Source organism: Abrus precatorius, unplaced genomic scaffold, assembly GCF_003935025.1.
Source record: "Abrus precatorius isolate BTA unplaced genomic scaffold, Abrus_2018 Scaffold3, whole genome shotgun sequence".
Classification (NCBI taxonomy): Eukaryota; Viridiplantae; Streptophyta; class Magnoliopsida; order Fabales; family Fabaceae; genus Abrus; species Abrus precatorius.
In genome coordinates, this window is record NW_020874373.1 from 33,588,018 (window position 1) to 33,607,047 (window position 19,030).

General features: G+C 32.4%; 5 protein-coding genes across 5 annotated transcripts; 2 read left to right on the plus strand and 3 right to left on the minus strand.

Annotated features, from left to right (window-relative positions):
* Nucleotides 1-356: 356 nt before the first annotated feature.
* Nucleotides 357-1,423, plus strand: LOC113863515 (probable calcium-binding protein CML45). The gene has a single exon (XM_027497118.1). It carries the CDS (start codon nt 648-650, stop codon nt 1,278-1,280), a length of 633 nt encoding a protein of 210 aa, XP_027352919.1. The 5' UTR covers nt 357-647; the 3' UTR covers nt 1,281-1,423.
* A 2,415-nt stretch (nt 1,424-3,838) lies between these two features.
* LOC113862856 (pentatricopeptide repeat-containing protein At5g39680) lies at nt 3,839-6,014 on the minus strand. Its single transcript, XM_027496113.1, has one exon. It carries the CDS (start codon nt 5,912-5,914, stop codon nt 3,839-3,841), a length of 2,076 nt encoding a protein of 691 aa, XP_027351914.1. The 5' UTR covers nt 5,915-6,014.
* Nucleotides 6,015-6,945: 931 nt separating this feature from the next.
* On the plus strand, nt 6,946-9,668 carry LOC113862857 (putative lipoate-protein ligase A). Its single transcript, XM_027496114.1, has 4 exons — nt 6,946-7,283; nt 8,165-8,403; nt 8,574-8,722; nt 9,392-9,668. The coding sequence occupies exons 1-4, from the start codon at nt 7,102-7,104 to the stop codon at nt 9,602-9,604; spliced, it is 783 nt and encodes a 260-aa protein (XP_027351915.1). The 5' UTR covers nt 6,946-7,101; the 3' UTR covers nt 9,605-9,668.
* Nucleotides 9,669-10,726: 1,058 nt separating this feature from the next.
* On the minus strand, nt 10,727-12,791 carry LOC113863536 (1,4-dihydroxy-2-naphthoyl-CoA thioesterase 1-like). The gene is made up of 3 exons (XM_027497158.1): nt 12,495-12,791; nt 12,128-12,319; nt 10,727-10,961 (listed from the first exon to the last, which is right to left on the minus strand). Exons 1-3 carry the CDS (start codon nt 12,624-12,626, stop codon nt 10,809-10,811), a joined length of 477 nt encoding a protein of 158 aa, XP_027352959.1. The 5' UTR covers nt 12,627-12,791; the 3' UTR covers nt 10,727-10,808.
* Nucleotides 12,792-14,869: 2,078 nt separating this feature from the next.
* On the minus strand, nt 14,870-15,999 carry LOC113860736 (expansin-A1-like). The gene is made up of 3 exons (XM_027493236.1): nt 15,873-15,999; nt 15,484-15,772; nt 14,870-15,179 (listed from the first exon to the last, which is right to left on the minus strand). Exons 1-3 carry the CDS (start codon nt 15,997-15,999, stop codon nt 14,870-14,872), a joined length of 726 nt encoding a protein of 241 aa, XP_027349037.1.
* Between the last annotated feature and the right edge of the window lie 3,031 nt (nt 16,000-19,030).

Here is a 19,030-nt window from a genome sequence, read left to right on the forward strand (position 1 = left end):
AATTTTAATATTATAATTTTTTAAAATAAAAACTTGTTATTTTCAAATGCTTAAATTTAATAAAATTATTTTAAAATAAATAAGTAAAAATAAAGCTAATATATTATTGTAAGAGCATTGCATCTGGTAAGTGGAAATATGATACATACCATAATGCTAGGCAACCTAATACTCAGTTTCTTCTTGGAAACTACTGCAAGATTTGTCTGTTCCCATTTTCCTTTGACAATTAAGTCTTGGAGGAAATATAATATTTAAAGTAGACAAAATCAAACACAAAAAGACAGAAAAAGCAGGCCAGCCTGACATACCTCTATTTCAAAAGACCACATCCACCCTATAGAAACTCCATATATTGTGGAATATAGGGAACAAGAAATTTCCTTGGATGCTGACAAAGTTTTATTCTACCATTTTTCCTTTGCACCATCTTTCAATGAACTTGTCAAGCACCTTCCTTCAACTTTCAAAGCTGACCATCCTGGCTGCTTCAATGTTCCAAATTTCTGAATTATATAACAAACCCTTCACCACCCTTCAAAACATATTAACATTTCTCATCTTCGAAGGCTAAATAACAACTTAACAATTTGAACCCTCACACAAGGGATCAAGCAATTCTACCTCTTCATCTTCTATATTTCAACATGTGTGCAGCCATGGTTCTTAATCTTAGGCAATTTGACTACCTTATTGAAGAGCAGAAGACATCAAAGAATGATAACAACTCAACTTTTCCCTTGTTTGGTTTTGTAGACCTTTCATTGTACTGTACATTTTTCAACAAAATCCACAAGTTTTTCTTAGGTTTGTGGCTTTTCCTTCTGTGCCAACTTCATTCTTGTAAGTTAAATGTAAAGGGTCAGGAGCAGATTTCAAAATCTGAGTTTAGCCACAAAGAGAACGAGTCAAATGGTAGCATAGATGATGGAAAGCTTGAGAGGGATGAAGTCAAAATTTTGATGGCAAAACTGGGATTTTTTTGCAGCTCAGAAAGTGAGGAACTTGAGGAAAATTATGGTTCCAAGGAGCTTTCTGAACTGTTTGAGGAGCAGGAGCCAAGCCTGGATGAGGTGAAGCAGGCTTTTGATGTTTTTGATGAGAACAAAGATGGGTTTATTGTTGCATGGGAATTGCAGAGAGTTCTCAGTATTTTGGGATTGAAGGAAGCAGCACAACTAGAGAACTGCCAGAAGATGATCAAGAACTTTGATGAAAATCAAGATGGAAGAATTGATTTCAGTGAATTTGTAAAAATTATGGAAAATCACTTCTGCTGATTTGTTTGTTCTCGTTTTTAGGGACTTAGTATAATATGAGTTAGTTTGATATATTCCTTGAGCTCTTGCTTCTTCATAATTGTATTATCTATATCAGAATCCAACATGTTGAAAAATAAGATCAATGGAAAATCGTAATTGTCGCCAGCCCTAATAAACTCTGATTGCAATGCTTTTTGTGAGCTAAAATTCATGAAAAATAACAATATATATATACACACACGTAAAAATTAAGAAAATACGGAAGAAATATAGAGAGAATGTACTTTAAGATGAACATACAAATTTCTTGTAAAAGTCAATTTTTCTCATAAAACTCTGAACAGAAGAATCAAAGTTCTCTATTTTTGTAATCCCTTCGAATCCGGCTTAAGACTTTAAGAGAACTGTCAACGATTCCAGGTAAAGACAAATATTTTATTGCCTCCGGATGCAAAAAATGGTATTATACAATTGTACATATATTTTTCCTTGGATGTCTAATACCCAATATAGTACTACTTTGGAAGATTTGGAGGAACAAAAACCAAAAGGGTTCTGATTATTGTGTTCTCTGTTTATCTGACTACCTAGATCTAAGCATCCACGTCTGGTAAGAATAAAAGATAAAAAAATATACTAAAAGTTTTGTACTAAAAGGAATTTTTTTTGTTAATTATACAAAAAATATATCTTGCATTGATTTTCTCATTATAATCCTAGACTATGATTGTCAACATAACAAAATACAAGAGCACAAAAAGGAGGAGGTTTAAAAAGAACTTGAACACGTTACAAATTTCACCCACCTCAACTACTTGAGTCACGTAATTGACAAGCAATCAACAAAGCTACATCATCTCCTGTATTGAACGGTTGCATAAATATATGTTTTACAGAAGGTTCCCTTCGAGGAAGCTAGGTGGGACTGAGTTACAAGATTTGCAGTTGTTTTAATATAATAAATTATATAAGTTTCAAATGTTGGTTCCTATAATCATTCTAAATCTATTTAAAGGGCAATTTCATCTCCGGTTCCTTTAATAATCCAATATGAATTTGTCACCTCGAAAGTAGCTAATTGTCACACAAACTATCAGTACTATGAAACTGGAATTAATTTCAAGAAACTCGTGACCCACATGAAGTCCCAGGTAAATTTCTTGGCCTCTTTTGATTGCCGGGATCATCTGGTTTCATCATCGAAGGCCACACTGCAAGCTCTTACAATTTTGAGATTGCCATACATAATGTAAACCCAACCAAATTCCCCAAAAAACGATTGGTCTAGCTTGATTAGAATTGATTCCGTGAAACTCTTTGCATCATCCAATCAACCAGCATCACCATGCCGTTAACATCGTTCTAGCACTGGAATAAAACTATTAATGTTGACCATGAAATTACTCCACTCAAATCCATGATCAACCTGTTCAGTTGGATGGAATTACACACTCAGCTCTATCAGTATCTGGTAAAAATTGCCAAAACCAAGATATAAAAAGGAAAAACATTCAAGCAACTACTTTTGCAACTCTTCAACATTGGATAATCATTAAAAAAGAAAACAAACGGTTGAAAAGTGAAATACTTGTCGAAATAAGCTGGATTGTAAATTAAGCAGTCACTGAAAGAGTGAATTTCTTGTATACAAACGAATTTTCCTTGCATTCAAACCAAAGAAAATATTATGGTTTTCTAAAGCATAATTCTTACTTTGCAAAAGAAGAAGGATAACAGTAAGCCATTTATTTAGGTATTGTAATCGACTGACTAACCCTATATTAATTCAGCATTGGCTGTTCATAATCTTGACAACCTATCCTTTTACAAATGCAGTGTCATGTAATGAAACAACCTAAAATAATATACATGCATACTTTAAATTTTTTCAAGCAGTGCAGTTGCTTTTTGTTCCAATTAAGTGTGAAATAAAAGATCAGAAATTTAATGGAAAATAATTCCTGTGGTTCCAGAGGAGAGGAGAGTTAGTTATAATAACAAAATCTCGGCATCCAGTCCCATGAGACAGAGAAAACGACGACCACCATAAGCTAGCTGAAGTTCAACACTAAATCTCTAAAGGAAATTATGCATAATTTGAATTGGTTAAAATCCCTTTTTGTAAGTGATATAAATACATGCATCATTATACCGTTTATAAGGACCAAAGCTAACCAGACAGAACTATCAATGGAATTCCCGTCAAACCTCTCCCAAATCTCATCAAGTATTAAGTTACATATACAAAAGAAAAGAACAAACAAATTGTTTGAAAAACTGTGGACAAAACTGGTGCTTCGCTGTCAACCATTTCAGAGTCCATTCCTCTTGAGTCTAACATTGAACGATACAAGTTTTTTATATGAGCAATGATTATTTAGGCCAAACACACATGGAATTGATTTTAAGAATCTCAGACCACGGAAGGTCGCTTAAGATTTGAATAGATGCTATCCATGTTGAAAGGAAATTCTAAGATGATGCTTGGCATCCTTAAGCTGCATTGTATGCTAATATGGTGTAGAACCAACAATGTTCACTACAAACAACCATGACTTCTGAAGTTTATTAAAATGCTACCAGTGGTCTGCACAAGTACAGGACCCATCTTGAAAATGATGAAATCGGTTAGCATCTCTAACAATTATCAGCCTATTTGTGGCCTTCGATATTAGTTTTACAGCAGTGTGGCAATCATCACACATTCGAAGGTTTTTTATGATCCGGATGGGTGCTGGTGAAGGTATTTTCATGAGGCCATATGCTGTGGCTAGCTTCTCACTGTGATAACTGAGATAACCTTCCTTCTGTTCATCTTCCACATCATGAAGTACAGCAGCAATATTTGGCACATATCCTAATGGTTTAATCATTGCCAACAATTGTCGAACTTTCTTGTAAATTTGAATAGACTCTGGATGATTACTGTCTTCTGAAAGAAAAACATGGATTACATTTCTTATCTCCAGCCAACTTACTCCTGGTTCCTTCTTAATGTTTCTTTCCCTCATCTGTTTCCTAATTGTCACAACTCTATCCCACCTTTTTGCTTTGGCATACATATTTGATAGCAATGTGTATGTTCCCACATCATGTGGGTCCATCTTTAAGACATATTCCGCAATTCGTCTTCCCAAACCATAATTTCGATGAACATGGCAAGAATTAAGCAAAGTTCGCCAGGCAACAACATCCCACATCACCTGAGTTGTCCTCATGAAGTTCTCTGCTTCATCAAGCAAACCAACCCTGCTCAAAAGCGCAACCATACAGGTGTAATGCTCCAATCCTGGCTCAATCTTAAAACTTTTCATCAGCTGATTCAAATGGTAAAACCCTTCTTGTACAAGACCCAAATGAGCACAAGCAGAAAGAACCCCGATAAAGGTTACATAGTTTGGGCATTCTCCAGCAGATAACATGTCTTGGAACACTAGTAAAGCTTGTTTACCAAGCCCATGGTGGGAATATGCACATATCATAGCATTCCAAGTGATAACATCTCGATATATCATATCTGAGAACACATCATATGAAGAATCAATGCTGCCACTCTTGGAATACATATTAATCAAAGCATTCCCGACAATAACATGATTCTTAAAGCCTAACTTCTCAACCCTGGCATGTAATAGATCACCATGTTTCAGTGCTGCTATACCCGCACATGCATTAAACAAAACTGCGACAGTATACTCGTTTGGCAGAGTATCATCTCCATCCATACAAGCAAACAGATTCAAAGTCTCCTCAAAATATCCATTTTGCAAGTAAGCAGTCATGAGGGCTGTCCACACCACTACATTCCTTTCATGCAAGCCATCAAAAACTTTCCTTGCATTTAAAACTTCACCACATTTCCCATACATGTCTATCAACATGCTAGCAACAAACATATCAAACATCAAACCACGCCTTAATACCCGGGCATGGACTCGCAAACCCAACTGTAAATCTCTAATCTGAGCACAAAGCCCCATGACACTGACATATGTAACATTATCCCACACCACGCATTCATCCACCATCCTTTCCAAAACTTTCAAAGCCTCTTCCCCACGATCAGACTCCACAAGTACATTCAACACAGAATTATAAGCAAAGACATCATTATCACACCGACTAGGCACTGTATCCAAAACCTGCAATCCTAAGTCCACATGGGAACACCTTGAGTACATGTGAACAAGAGCACTCCTCACATACTCATGAGACACCAAACCAAATTTGAACAAAAGCCCATGACACTGCATCCCATCTTTCAGTCTCCCACTATGAGAACAAGCAGAAAGAACAGTGGTGAACACATACTCATTGGGGCATGCATTTTGCAATGAAACCAAGTTCTTGAAGAGCACAAGGACTTGCAAGTGGTCCCCACCATGCAGATACCCAGCCATCAAAGCATTCCAAGAAACAACATTTCTTTGGGGCATTGCATCAAACAGTGTTCGAGCATGACCCAGTTGGCCACACTTGACATAGAGGTGAATGAGGGTGTTGAGGTGAGTGGGGTTTGAAGTTTGGTTGCGAATGAGAAACTGGGCATGAATGGCTTTGCCAAAAGCTAATCTTTTGGCATCAGAAGCGAGTTTCAAAAGCTTAACAAGGTCTTCAAGGGATGGCCGATACCTTGAATATATACCCACCATTGGAAAGTGCTCATTCTATTACCAAAATCAGCATACACAGTCCATGTTGTTGTTGCATTGCATGACATGACATGTCCCTAGTTCTGTGATTCCTTCTTACGTTGTGTTCGTACCCTTTTATCCCTTGGACAATTAAACCTATATTTTTTCAATATTATTATATTTATATAATTTAGTATAACTATAAAGTGATAAATTACATCATCGTTATATTTTATATTATAAAAATAAATAGTAATTAATCGGTTAGTTCAGCTTTTAGGTCCCTTTCGGGTGTTTTTGGAGTGTCATTCTAGAATCTAAAATCCCAAATTCCCACCATAGTTCAGACCAAACAAGCACTGGTCACGGCCAATTACGGGTATATTGTTTTATGCTCTGCTTTTTAGACAATTTTTTAACCATTTCTAATTTTTCACACACACACACACACTATTGAACTCTTTTGAAAATTATAGTTTGATTAGAAAATTAATGGTTTCACAACTTTTTTTTTTTTTTGCTATTTAACGGTTTCACAACTTTATAGTTTGTTATTGGTACTTATTTTATAACAAATTCAACCATTGATTAAAATCAACGACTACCCTGTATAAATTGAACACTTCCTCACACATTTCTGTTGATTGACCATTCAACATTGTCATCTCCCAATAGCTTTGCACCAAGATATTTGAGTATTTTAGCTGCTTACAAACTGTTTGATAGAATGTGTATTTAACTGGTTGTCTTGTTGTATCTCTTGCTTGAACATTCTGAAATCATTCAAACAGCTTTGGAATGGATTCTAAACTTCTTTTACTTTGCCTCTTGTTTCTTAATTTCAACTTATGCTTTCAACTTTTTTCTGTTGTTCCTCATTGAAATTTGAAAGGTTTGCATTTACGACATAATTTATTATTATTGTTATTATTTAGTTTAAAACAAATCAGAAAAAGTAATAACAAAACAAAATCAATTAAATTATTGATGTACATGTGTTTTTTTTTTTTTTTTTTTTTCCATTTACCTGCATTGAATACACTAGCTGAGCGAGATGGAGGCTCTTATTAAAAGGCTAAAGCTTTGAGTTTAAGTCTGAGAATACACTTATTTGATCTTTAGTCTTTTATTATAAGTGACCACGTGTCATTTATGAATGTCTTCATTGATTTCATTCAATTGCAGAATCAAAGCACTGGATAACAATGGCTATGATGGGCAAGGCTAAAGAAGCAGGGGTTCCATTGATGAAGCTGGTTAAGTTGAGAGGGATGCCTATTTTGCAGCAATTGCATTTAGAGGAACGGCTGCTTCGAACCAGTTCAGATAATTGGTGCCTTATTAATGATGGAACCAGTTCCCCTGCCATTGTAATGGGCTTATCTGGGTACTTCTTTATATCTTTAGAATGTTCTTCTGATTTAGTACCATAATCTGGTTTTACTAATATTCCTACACTACATTTCTTCTCTCAATTAATTTGCAATGAATATCTATGTTTAAAGTTGGTCGCTTATTTATACATTGAAAGTAGTCTAGATGGAGTATCAGTGTTGATTCCTGGCCTATAGCCTAATCTTTTTCTTGATTTTGTACCATATTGATGTCTATCTAAATAAGCTACTTAAATCACTAATGGGGTTTTTTAGTTTGTTGAGTCATTTTTTATTCCAGGGAATCTCCTAATGTTTGGCTTGGATAAAACACATTCAACAATACTTTTTGAATTTTTTAGGAGCAATTTTTATTGATAGATTTGGTTCAAACTGAAAATTCCTACTAATGTGAGCCATTTTCCCAAAATCATATTTTTTTCAATGATGGCATTTAGTGACAACATTGGTGGTCAATATGGAGGTGGCATGGGTAATTGGGCGGTAGCATTGGAGTTATGTGGCAGCTGCAGGAGGGTGATGGTAGTAGAGCATGAGAAGGTTCTAAAGGGGAGTGGGTGGATAGGGTAAGCAAGTGGGATGGGTAATGTGTTTTAACTAATAAAAACCATTTACACATTATGGGAATGTTACGTTCTTACCTCCTTCACGGTAACGTTTTTCATTGATTTTGTGGGAATGTTGCATTCCCCTCCCTGGGATGAAAAACGCTTCATAACAGTTCAATAAAAATTGCATCTACCAAATGAAAGTTAAATTCTAGGAGTGACTTGTTGATTTGCTTTATTTGCGTAATGCTTCCTTCAATCCTTTCTCTCGGTCTTTCAATAAGAATAGAAAAAGGACTTAATTTCAATGTGGAATATTTACATAGGAAACTTTCAGAACTTGTTGATGTCAAGTCTGTGTTGCGAGATCATATACCCATCATCAGAAGGTTCACTGGGGGAGGAACTGTTATTGTTGATCATGACACTATATTTGTTACCCTGATATGCAATAAAGATGCTGTTTCAAATGTGCAACCCTTTCCCCGCTCCATCATGTCGTGGAGTGGTCTATTATACAGTGAAGTTTTTGAAGGGCTTTCTGATTTCCATCTCCGTGAGAATGGTACATTGATTGAGTTCTATATCAATATGCTTTTCACAATGTTTCTAGGAACATTATCCTCTCAGTTTTCATATGTTCAGTACACAGAAAATTGATAGTGTGGAGATACTTTAGCAATTGCATATTTAAAGTTGATTCTGATTGGGTTCTTATTTCCTTTGTGCTCAAAGATTATGTGTTTGGCGATCACAAGTTTGGTGGTAATGCTCAATCTATAACCAAGCACCGGTGGATACACCACACATCTTTTTTATGGGATTATGAGGTCAAGAACATGTCTTATCTCAAGTTACCAGCAAAGGCTCCTAAGTATCGATTAGTAAGCTTATGCTTTTTCATCTTTCTTTTATCTGCAACGGAGTTGTTGATATGCCCTATGCTCCCTATCTTCTTCCAATTTGGTTGATATGCTGTTTGCCATGCATATTTATTTTTATTGGATTACAAGTTTGTCATATATACTTTTTAGATTCTGGTTTCATAATAAAAAACTTCGGGTTTTAAACTTGATCTAGACTAAACCAAAATTGTGGATGCGTTTTAAAAGTTAGAATCAACAAAAGGCAATATGGGGTGATGTAATCTTCTACTTGATGATACAGCATTGCCTTTTTTGTCAAAATCAAATAATATCACAATATGTAGCTTGTTTGTAACCTCTACCTTCCTTGTATATTTAAAGTTTGAATAAATCTCTCCTAGAAAAGGTGCCAAGTGCAAAGAGAGAGAGTTGAATGAATTTGAATGTAGACAAAAATGTTTCTTCACTGAGAATTGCAACCACTTGCTAATTATTTTGGCAACTGCTAATGGAATTGCCTAACTAAAACTGAATCACATGTAGGACCTCTCTAACAGAAACGATTCTATTTAATTATAAAAACTTAACTTTGTTTTGCTTCAATTGTTTAACAATCTATGTTCATATTTGATTGCTATGCTTCAATTGTTTAACAATCTATGTTCATATTTGATTGCTATGGTGTAGACAAGAAGTCACACAGATTTTGTTTGTCGAATGAAGGAGTATTTGCCAAGATCAGAATTTATAGAGAGAACTATTAAGGCGATTGGAACCCAATTTTCTGTGAAATCCATTAGCTTGGAGTCCATAGAAGTTCCCCATGTTTCTGAATACGTTCATACCACTAAGCTTCTCACAGGACAGGAAATTCAGGAAGCATGCACTATGGAAACTTGAAAAAGTAGTTACAGAGGGATTGAATTCATATCTATTTGGGAATTGAAGATATTGCTGTGGAGATTGCATTTTCAAGTTAAATGCTAATGAAATTTGATTGTAATGTTCTAACATTGTTTTCTAGTTAATTTTTCTTTAGGTAGAGTATTTATGATGAAATTCAACTGCTATGAGATTTGAAAAAGACCCATTTATTTTGTTAGTTCTGTTGGTGGGGAACTTGGAGTCTGTCATGTTCTTACTTTGAACCCTATCTACCCCATGTGAAATACGATTAGATAATAAAAAAATATCATTTATTTTCTTATGTTTTTTAAATTATATTTATTATAAAAAAATTATTTTTCAAAGTAGGGTAAAAATACGAGGAAGGGGTACAGAATTATGAACCATTTTATTTTATTATATATATATATATATTATATATATATAATACTATTTTATTGGATGATTTATTAACTTTTTTACATTATCATTATCCATCAACTCTATTAAATAATTTGACGGAAAATGTTAATGAGAGAAACTTATAATATTTTAAATGTGGCATATGGTTTTAATTTATTTCACGCAAATTGTTAACGACAAACTATCTTAACATATTTTTAATACATTATTTACTGTTAAATACAATTCATGTAAGCCTCATCAAATGAAGTAGGCCATATTTCTTATATAATGATATAAAAACTCTAACCAATAGTAATGAATATGTTATAATAAAAAAGTATATTGCTAACCTCTAAAAATAATTGTAATCTTATAATTTATTGGATATGTTTTCAAAGATTAAAAATATTATATATATATATATATATATATATATATATAATATTATATATACATATAAGTTTGTTCACTTTTTGTCCCACCTTTAAGCATTTTTGGAATTCAGCATATAGTGCTAACAAGTGAACTAATATGTAAAAATATAGGAAAGATGTTAATATTTATTAAATTATTAGTTAAAATTTATAAAATAACATGAGTTCTATTTTTATAATATGGTCTACGGACAAAGTTTAAGCAAAACATAGGTCACATATAAGAAGAATAAAATGGAGATATAATATGCAATCTATTGGAATTTAAGTAGCGTTGGGTTTGGCAGTGGGTTTTCTTCTTCCATGTTGAACAATTTGTAATTAATTACAATAGAGTCCTTCAATTTAAGCAACAAATGTATATCAAACAACGGGGATATTCATAGCTTTGCATGCTTCCTGAGCCTGTCTCCAGCATCTTTTGCATTATCAGGGACTCGCATGTTGCACAGTAAAGTAACCCTTGATGATGATATCAGGATTCTCTTTTTTGAGTTTGATGGATCAATCTTCCACAATTTCACTTCCCATACCTGGCCTCCACATAATTATTATATCATAACTATTATTGATCATATGTTTAGAGATATATTAATAACACAAATTTTCTAATACACTTTAACGGTGAGCTACAATTTATTAATATATATATATATATATATATATATATATATATATATAATTTTCCGTATTTTTATATATTTTAATGAAGTTTAATAAATAATTAAAAGTGTGTTATATAAAGAGTATTTTTAACACTCCTCATATATTTAATTAACATAAAGTGCTCATAACATGTGAATGATAATCTATGCCATTAATTTTTTACACCAAAATATACAAAGTTGTTTAATTTAGATTAAATTAATTTATTACTTCCTCAACTATTTAAAGTTTTTGTCAATAAGTTATAATAATTTAAAAAATTATGATCAAGTTCTTAAATTTATAATTTTTTATTAGATCTTAAAGTAGAATTTTGTCTAAGTTGCACAAAATATTCTTAATTCTTGTTAAATTATTTGACAGAACCTCACTTTCAAGACTCAATTGAAAATGATTTATAAATTAAAGGATTTAATTATAAGCTTTTAAAAGTATATAAAATTTACCTTTAATTTACTGAATATTTTCTCCCAGGATTAGAAGGTTGGTGAACACACACATCAAAATAAAAATGCTAACTAAACGTAAATTGAGGTGTTGGATACCAGTAATCCACAAAAATCAATATAATCCACAGTGAAAAACTATGGACAAATCTAATCAAATAGTTAAGATGACCATTAGTTCCATGTTATGATTCATTATAATAAATTGACCTTATCTTAAATAATATTCTTCCAACAAATCTTGCACCAAATTTTGTTTATATTTTCCTTTTTAGAAATTCCACCAACGTATTCTTACACATGTCTGAATTCTGCACACGCATTAGCATTATTTATTCTTTTACCCTTTACCTTGTTTTTGGACCACTTTACAACCACACACATTAAATAACGTGTGAACCATATTTAATCTATTGAAGGCAAAGCGGACAAAAGTAAATTATACAAAACTAACAAATTTAGTGTGAATTTATAAAATATTTTTTAATGTGATTGGATCTGTTCAGTAACTGATGACTGTAGATTGAAGATAAGGTTGAAAAATTGGAAATATAAGGTGAAAAAAGAAAGGGGTATTGGGAAATTACCTGAAGGGTTTTGCCAACATTTAGAGGGGTGGCTTCAGCATAGACCAAATCACCAAGCACAGCACTTTTCAAATGGTTGATGCTTAGCTGAATCCCTGCCACTCTTTGATAACCACAAGCTATGTGGGCTCCTATGCTTGCCAAAGACTCTGCCATCAATGCTGATACCCCACCATGTAGCACCTTGAATGGCTGCACCATGTACAACAAATAAAACCAACTTGTATAAACAATGAGAAAAGTGTAAGGGAAACCAAGTTAAAGCATACATAACAAGTGAGTTGTAACTAATAGTGTTTATATAAACGTACATTTATGAGTATGTAAAAGTGAATCCAAACAAGAAAAGAAAAGAAGTGGGTATGACCTGACAGCACTTGTGAGTAACTTTGAGATGGCCAGATACCCTTTGTGGTGACAAGTCTTGAATCTCAAAGCCAATGGAATGAAGGGGAACATCTATTTCAGCAGCCTTTGATGTTGGAGGGTGGTTTTCCATGTTGGAAAAGAATGGATGAGATGTGTCTGATTCTAATTAAGATGCACTTTTCACGAGCATTGAGGCAAATTCGCAAGCGATGGTTTCAGAGGTCTTTAGTTTTAGACAAGTGAAGATGAATGCACATATTTGCTTTGTTAGGTGGCTTGGTGGTTAGGTGGGATGAGTGCATACTGTAGTGTAGACGGTAAGGTTCAGAAGTCCAGTTTTGACTTTTTAAGATACGTGTTGAGTATAACTTTTTTTAAAAAAATAAATCCAACTTTTGTATTGTTACTTTATGGACTTTTATTTTTTTTTATTTTGAAATTATAAAAATATGATTTTTATAGGAACAGTAACTTTTAGTATTTTTAGAATATTTTATTATTATTTTAAAAATCTTTATAGATGAGTTTTATTTTTTTTAAAAATTATCATTGACAATTTTTTATATTTTATAATTTTTTTATTTTTAAATTTTTGTACCTATACCAAGAACTGTTAATAACGATATTCAAATATTATATTTTTATAATTTTTTTAAAATAATCATATTTTTACATATATTATTTTTAAATATTATATATAAAAAATTAATCTTTATTTAATCTTTATTAAATTTTTAAAGATTATTATTTTTATAAGATAATTTTTTAACTGAAATTCAAATTTGAAATTATAAAATATAATAAAACAATTTTTTATCATTTAATTACTTGTTCTGCCTTGCTTTATTTTTTTTATTTTGAAGAACTTTTAACAGTATTGTTTAATATTTTAAAGGTTAAAAATATATTTAGTTCTTATAATTAATATTTAAAAAATACATTTTAATATTTATTAAAGTATTTTTTATATTTTAATCTTTAATATTATAATAATGAATCTGAATATGATATGAAGGGATATTTTATAACATTAATATCTATCGTTAAAATGGAAATATTTTTTACATAACAAAATGGAATGATTTTAGAGCTGTTGAAGAAGTAAAACATATTCGTTACTGTGTTGATGTAAACAATTCTCCAAAGGAACTTCATCGTTTCCAGAATTATGACTCATGTCTTATGACCAAGTCAAGACATTAACAGGACTTCCTCCATGGTTCATAACTTGATAACAATGTATGAGGATGGGTAAAAATATATAGCTAAGTTGTATACACTTCATATACCATGTTTGCAACTGAAATCATTCCTTTCCACTTAAGGTCAATCTACTAAGTACCCCTAAGATGCACTATATCCCTACCCAAAGATAAAATTTACTTTTAATGAACAAAAATTATTAAAAATGTAATTTTCTAAATTTGATACATGAAATTTTATATATATATATATATATATATATATATATATATATATATATAATTTATATGTATGGGGATTAATTCATTCAAGAAGTAACCCATGTTAAAATTACTCCACTTAATAAATATTAATAAACATTAATTTTTTTCAATTCAATTAGTGAATAATGTGATGTTAATACATTAATTATTCATACCAAAGTTTGGATGGAAATTTCAAACAATAGAAGACATATAATTATATATTTAATATTTTTTTATATGTTAAAATATATATTATATGTTAAAATAAAATTATCTAATAAAGTGTTATTAATTTTTTATTTGTGTAAAAGTTTGCAAACTTAATCAATCAATAAGAATTCTTAATTTAATGACTTGCATTGATGAAATCATATTTATAGAGTTATTAAGTGAGATAATTTTAAAAAGAATTACAGGTAGTATTTAAATCTATCTTTCAAACCACAAACATCAACTATTTTATTGTTACCATGAAATTTATATATTGGCGCAGTTTATAATCAACTAAAATGGGATCCAATTCATAATATTGATAATATTGATACCAGAATGATAAGGGCATAATGATTGTTCCATAATTGAAGTCAGTCTCCTTTTTATTACACAATTGAAGCATCATCTTTCTCATTCATTCATTTATCAATAACTAAAATACAAGGGTACATTGTTTCCAACATTAATCTTTCTTGACACACCAAGATCCTCATTTGCTGAGGCATAGCATAAATTAAGCCAGCAGCAAATCATCTGCGAATGCTTGCTATATAAATCAAAATATTTATATATAAGAGGGGCTAAACTATCTTCTTTTTAGCCCACAACACTAGTCCATCTACAATACTTAACTATAGCTTTGTTCTTTTAAATGTAATTTTGAGACAATATTAATACACATTATTCAAAAGATACTAATTTAAGGTTTTGGTTAGTAGTTGAACTGCCTTCCAGTGTAGGTCTGCCCAAAGGACCAACTAGGTGGAGCAACATTGTACGAGACCAAACTGTGTCCATTACTTGTGGTCACTATAAATGAAAGACTCTGTCCATTAAGGTATGAGTTGCTCTGCCAGTTTTGCCCCCAATTCCTTGACATGGCTTGCCATCTAGTTCTTGAACCTTTGATGGCCACAGCATGCACATCACCAGCACCTCCAACATTAGTGACAAGGACTAAATTGAAGTAAGAATGGCCATTGATGGTGAACCTAATTCCACCTTTTCTCCTACATCTCACCCTTCGACAAAAACAAAGTGTCAGCTTTAAGTCCATAAGGGTAGTAAAATAGGTATACAACAACAATAACTAAGCATGTTTGGTTTCACATTACAATGAAGGTAGATCCACATTTACTTCAACTTACTAGTAGCAACTTCTGCGTTGGATACATGTAAGAGACTTTTTAACATGTTTCTAAATACACACACTGTCTTATTTTACTAAGTCAGGCTAGCTACATAGATCACACAATACCATTTAGTTCCCTAAAAAGTTAGTAAAATAGGTTTGGTAAAGAAAAATGAGAATGTGAAGTTAGTTACCTTCTGTAAACTACAGGTACAATCCCAGCCTTGTATTGAGCAATGTGCTGGAAAACAGGTTGAGAAAGATCAAAATGGTGTTGGGGAGGGTCACACCAACCACCAGGGGGGCAAAAGTTGGTGGCTGTGACTACAATGGAGCCAGGAAGGCACCACTGTGGGTCATTCACACACTTAATTTCAAAACATGCACCACAACTCAAGCCATTGTTGAACAATGCAGTGCTCAGTGCTGCTGTATCAGTTCCATAACCTTGGCTATACAAGTTTCCATAACCGCAAGCCCCACCTACAATTTGTGACATATAGAATGTTACTAAGCAAGTAATTAAAGAACCTAAAATAAACCTATGGCAAACACAATGTGAGTTACATTTGTGCTGGCATACCCATTGTCCCAGAGGCATCACTTCCACCATAGAAAGTAGCATGAGCATTAGTCCACCCCCCATAACCATACCCATTCACATGTGAGACCATGTAGAAAAATCCAACAAGCAATCCAAAAAGATCCATTTTCCTACATAAATGCAGCATTGGAGTATTAACAATTCAACAATGTGCAATAATTATGATTAGCTAGTTAGCTGCAGAACTAGTGCAGTTAATTAATACTCTATAAAGGGAAAGGAAACAGAAATAAAGAGAGTTAAAGAGAAGAGAATCAGTTAGAAGAAGGTGAACCTTGAAAGGTGTTGTTTGTGGAAATGGAGGGGTAAGTTGGAATGGAATAAATAGAGGTGAGTCAACATCAAACCTGACAGACAGAGAGACACATTTGAGCTGTTGGGACCATGCAAATGCTGAAAAATGTGAGAGAGAAAGGGATCTAGGAACTCTGTGTTGTGGATAACTACGCTTTTTTAACGGGAATATGAAGGCAGTTTCATACAATTCAAATGGAATTGGAGTCCAGTGTGAGGCTTTGAAATATATCCTTATACTTGTCGACATACTAACTAACAAATTTGCTGCAAGACAGAAGACAAAACTTGTATGCCTCTTCTGCAGTAAAACTAGTCCAAACAAGTCACCAACTGTAAGGGGAATAAATAATTGCCTTATTTCCAAAGCCCTTTTTTCTTTTACTTCAAATTTTCTTAGACAGTTTTCAAAATCTTTCTTCTGAAAAATGACACTTCTTTAAAAGAAATTCTCATGTTATCTGAGATTGAATACATAAATCTAATTAAAATATAACATCAGACGACCAATGAGTAGTTGGTTCGAGTGGCACATGTTTAATTCTCATTAAAAAAGGTCTCAAATTTGAAACTTGTATGAAAAAAAAAATCTCCGTTGAAAGAGTTTATGTCCTCCACGATACCTATGATCTAGACTAGAGCTCATAAAATGGACTTACTCAATTGAATCAGTCCTCCGATAAAATATAGGGTTTGAATCTGAGCTAAATTTGAGCTTTTTTAGTCCAATTTAATCAAACTTTATGCGAGTTAAACCTTAAAAAAGCTAAAAAAAATCAAATTTTGCCTGGCTTGGGCAGCATTTTCTGAGTCCAAATTATGCCCGATTTTTTTTTTTCTAGATTGGCTAAAATTTAATGCCTACTAGGGACTGATCCCAATGAGTCGAATAACCCGTTTTGTGAGTTCTAATCTAGACAAAAGAATACAACAGCTGACATAGAAACTGAATTTGTACTGTCAGAGATCAATTCTGTTATTCTATTGCAGAATTCCAGTCATTAAATGTATCCGTCAGTAACTAAGAGATTACATAAGAAAATCTCTCATAAATTACTCTTTATTGGACTAAAATCTTTGCATAACTAGATGCATGGTAATAAGTGTCACTCAAGAAGTCGTAGTAACGATTGAATACGACTGTTTATTCGATAACAACATAGATAACGTTATTGTGAATGGCATTTGCATTGGATGCGAGTAAGGCCCTTTGTCAAATTTTAAATTGCAATATGACAAAGTCACACTAACAGTCTTTCTCTATGCTGCTTCTCTCTTAAGTCACCAACACCAATGCAATGCATGGATTCTATCTTCGGTCCCTCATTTAGCTTCAATGATTTTTATTTTTCATTTTTTCTATCATGTGTAACACTGTATGTAAGTTTTTATTAAAAATTATAAAATTCAATGTTAAAGAATCAAAATGTGTAAATTTTCATTAAAATTGTTATTAATACTAACTTACCATGATTTCAAATGCATTTCCAATGTGATTTTTAATAAAAGTTTAAAAATTTTAAATTTTTTAACCACTGTCTCTTTTAGGAAATCAATTACCTAGACCCCTTCTTTTAACATCAAGCAAAGTGCAGTAAATAACTAACAGTAGAACTGTAAGCTTTGATTGCTTGTGTCCTTCGCAGAAAGCACGCTGGATCAGCAGTTGATATGGTACAATCAAAACAGATATTTATATCACCATAATCAATGTTAAAGATAATAAAATCCTATTGTACCTGTACCTCTGTGCAATGGCGTAATAGAATAGAAGAGGTTACTTAGCTAGAATCTGCAAAGACATGCATGTTTGGCTGGCAAGCATGAAAGGTTGCTTAGACATTAAATACAAACATGTGAAATTTATTCATATCTGCAGACACAAGTACCTATTTAATTATTATGTTGATGACGCACCACATAAACATTAATCCAACAAATAACCAGTGTTGTGAGTATAAATAGCTTGCTCAAGTTCCAGTCATGCATATAAATGTCATGTAATTAAGTCTCAAATGCATGGTTAGTGGTAACCCAATACAATGGTTATCTAACTTCGTCCCATTTTAGATGTATATGTATATGTGTAAGGTGCTAAATATCATAAGAAAATTTATGCTTGATCATTTTGATTCGTTGATTTCGTCGGCAGAGTTGAGTGCATTGTCTCAGATTTGAAGTGGGGTACCTGATACAATATGGCTAATTTTCACATGGGAGACAAACCCATCTAGCCCTACCACAGTCACAACTTTATAGGATCTTTTTGACGTTTCTCCTTCAAATTTTGGGAACACATGCTCTCTCAGAAAATTTGCACGTACTTCTTGGTGATAGTCCTTTCAATTTTGATAAATTTATTGGACTGTGGAAATCTCATTTTGCCATATTGTAAAACAAAAAATACTTAAGGCTAGTTTGGTTTGAAAAATAATGAACCATGTCAATTTAATGTTTCATTCTATTTTCCAAAATTTATACGAGAGATGGCAAAAGCAACACTTTGTTATTTCTTTTTATCGAATTTTATAAATCTTTAAAAATAATTTGACATTTTTATATTTATTATTAAAAACCATAAATGATATCTCTCCCCTTAGCAATTAGCAGGCTCAATGCATTAAAATTTGTACAATATTTGTGGTGTACAATATCAGTTTTAATAATTTAAATAAAAGACAATTACACTTTTATCTTTCACATCAAGACCTATAATAAGTTAGAATAAGTTGAGGCTCATAATTGTATGAAGAAGTTTGATTGCATCATAATTCATATCAATTGTCATTGCTAGAAAGACAATGTTTTTGTCCCCTTGGGAGTATATAGTAACGATCCAATAA

Bases quoted from the DNA above. Each gene is read 5' to 3' on its own strand.
- LOC113863515 (XM_027497118.1), top strand. From the start codon at position 648: ATGTGTGCAGCCATGGTTCTTAATCTTAGGCAATTTGACTACCTTATT.
- LOC113862856 (XM_027496113.1), bottom strand. From the start codon at position 5,914: ATGGTGGGTATATATTCAAGGTATCGGCCATCCCTTGAAGACCTTGTT.
- LOC113862857 (XM_027496114.1), top strand. From the start codon at position 7,102: ATGGCTATGATGGGCAAGGCTAAAGAAGCAGGGGTTCCATTGATGAAG. The intron at 8,404-8,573 runs GTACATTGATTG...TTGTGCTCAAAG, and splicing joins TTTCCATCTCCGTGAGAATG to ATTATGTGTTTGGCGATCAC. The intron at 8,723-9,391 runs GTAAGCTTATGC...GCTATGGTGTAG, and splicing joins AGGCTCCTAAGTATCGATTA to ACAAGAAGTCACACAGATTT.
- LOC113863536 (XM_027497158.1), bottom strand. From the start codon at position 12,626: ATGGAAAACCACCCTCCAACATCAAAGGCTGCTGAAATAGATGTTCCC. The intron at 12,320-12,494 runs GTCATACCCACT...TACATGGTGCAG, and splicing joins TTACTCACAAGTGCTGTCAG to CCATTCAAGGTGCTACATGG. The intron at 10,962-12,127 runs GTAATTTCCCAA...TGTGGAGGCCAG, and splicing joins ATGTTGGCAAAACCCTTCAG to GTATGGGAAGTGAAATTGTG.
- LOC113860736 (XM_027493236.1), bottom strand. From the start codon at position 15,999: ATGGATCTTTTTGGATTGCTTGTTGGATTTTTCTACATGGTCTCACAT. The intron at 15,773-15,872 runs GTATGCCAGCAC...CACAAATTGTAG, and splicing joins TGATGCCTCTGGGACAATGG to GTGGGGCTTGCGGTTATGGA. The intron at 15,180-15,483 runs GTAACTAACTTC...TTTTTGTCGAAG, and splicing joins GTACCTGTAGTTTACAGAAG to GGTGAGATGTAGGAGAAAAG.